Source organism: Panthera leo, chromosome A1 (genome assembly GCF_018350215.1).
Source record: "Panthera leo isolate Ple1 chromosome A1, P.leo_Ple1_pat1.1, whole genome shotgun sequence".
NCBI lineage: Eukaryota > Metazoa > Chordata > Mammalia > Carnivora > Felidae > Panthera > Panthera leo.
This window is the reverse complement of record NC_056679.1, coordinates 84,384,136-84,385,624: the sequence shown is the minus strand read 5'-3', so window position 1 is coordinate 84,385,624 and position 1,489 is coordinate 84,384,136. Positions and strand designations below refer to the sequence as shown.

Below are 1,489 nucleotides of genomic sequence, written 5' to 3'. Positions count from 1 at the left end.
AGTTTTGAGAGAGGAGACAGAACGCAAGCAGGGGAGGGGCAGAGAGAGAGGGAGACAGAATCTGAAGCAAGTTGTAGGCTCTTAGCTGACAGCACAGAGCCCGACCCGGCGCTTGAACTCATGAACCGCAAGATCATGACCTGAGCTGAAGTCAGATGCTTAAGCAACTGAGCTACCCAGGTGCCCCATTTTTTAAAAAAAAATTTGAAGTTTTTATTTATTTTTGAGGGACAGAGCCAGAGCGCAAGCGGGGGAGGGGCAGAAACGGAGGGAGACACAGAATCTGAGGCAGGCTCCAGGCTCTGAGCTGACACCATGGAGCCCACATTATGGTGATCCTCTTCTTAGCAGTTGTATCAGGGCATCTTTTACATCTTTGTTCCTTAGGGAATAGATGAGCGGATTTAACAATGGTGTGACCACGGTGTAGAAGAATGTAAAGAACTTGCTATAATTTGAAGCAAAGTGATTCTTAGGGTATGTATACACTGGTGCCACTGTTCCATAAAACATAAAGACCACAATGAGGTGGGAAGAGCAGGTGGCAATGGCTTTCTGTCTGCCATCCTTGGATTGGATTTTACCTAAAGCTTGAGCTATGTAGCCATAAGAAGTCAGGATCAACCCCAGTGGTACGATGGTGAAAAGAACAGCAGAGACTGTCATCTGCCACTCACTGGCCGAGGTGTCTCCACATGTCAAGCGTATGAGGGCAGGAACCTCACAGAGAAAGTCATCTAGGCGGTGGTGGGTGCAGAAGGGAAGCTGAAGTGTGACAGGAATCTGGGTAACAGATTCTATTAGGCCAGAGATCCAGGCTATTAACACCAGCTTCCAACAGAACTGATGATCCATGATGATGGTATAGTGCAGGGGTTGGCAGATAGCAATGTAACGATCAAAGGCCATCACCACCAACATGACACATTCTGTGGCACCAAGACAGAGTAACATGCAGAGTTGGATGACACAGCCTGTGTAGGTGATGATCTTGCCAGGTCCCCACAAGTTGGACAACATATGGGGAACAGTGGTTGTGGTAAAGCAGAGATCCAAGAAAGAAAGATTGCTAAGAAAGAAGTACATGGGAGTGTAGAGATGAGGGTCCACACAAGAAAGCAAGATAATAGTTGAGTTGGAGAGGATGATCATTGTGTACAAGATGATCACAATCCAGAAAAGAAGCATTTCTAGATGAGGCCATTCAGAGAAACCAAGAAGAATAAAGCCAGTTGGGAAACTCTTGTTTGCCATCACTGGTGCTTTTGGCAATGGAGTTTGAATATAATTGTAACAAAGATTTTGTGAATGGATTTTTGAAGATTGGTCTGTTATTTATTTTGGGAAGGCAAACATTATTAGCGCTCCTGTGGGTCTTAGGGCAGGAGAAATATGAGTGTTGTATATTATACCAATAGGATAAAACTTCTCTTCAACAAGACTGTTTCTTTCATACAAAAGAGGTATTCATAAGATATTGCATGTTTCT

The 1,489-nt window shown here is 44.5% G+C and overlaps 1 protein-coding gene across 1 annotated transcript; it reads right to left on the bottom strand.

Moving 5' to 3' along the window:
• Positions 1 to 327: 327 nt before the first annotated feature.
• Positions 328 to 1,254, bottom strand: LOC122229555 (olfactory receptor 2H1-like). The gene has a single exon (XM_042954799.1). The coding sequence runs from the start codon at positions 1,252 to 1,254 to the stop codon at positions 328 to 330; it is 927 nt and encodes a 308-aa protein (XP_042810733.1).
• Positions 1,255 to 1,489: the final 235 nt, after the last annotated feature.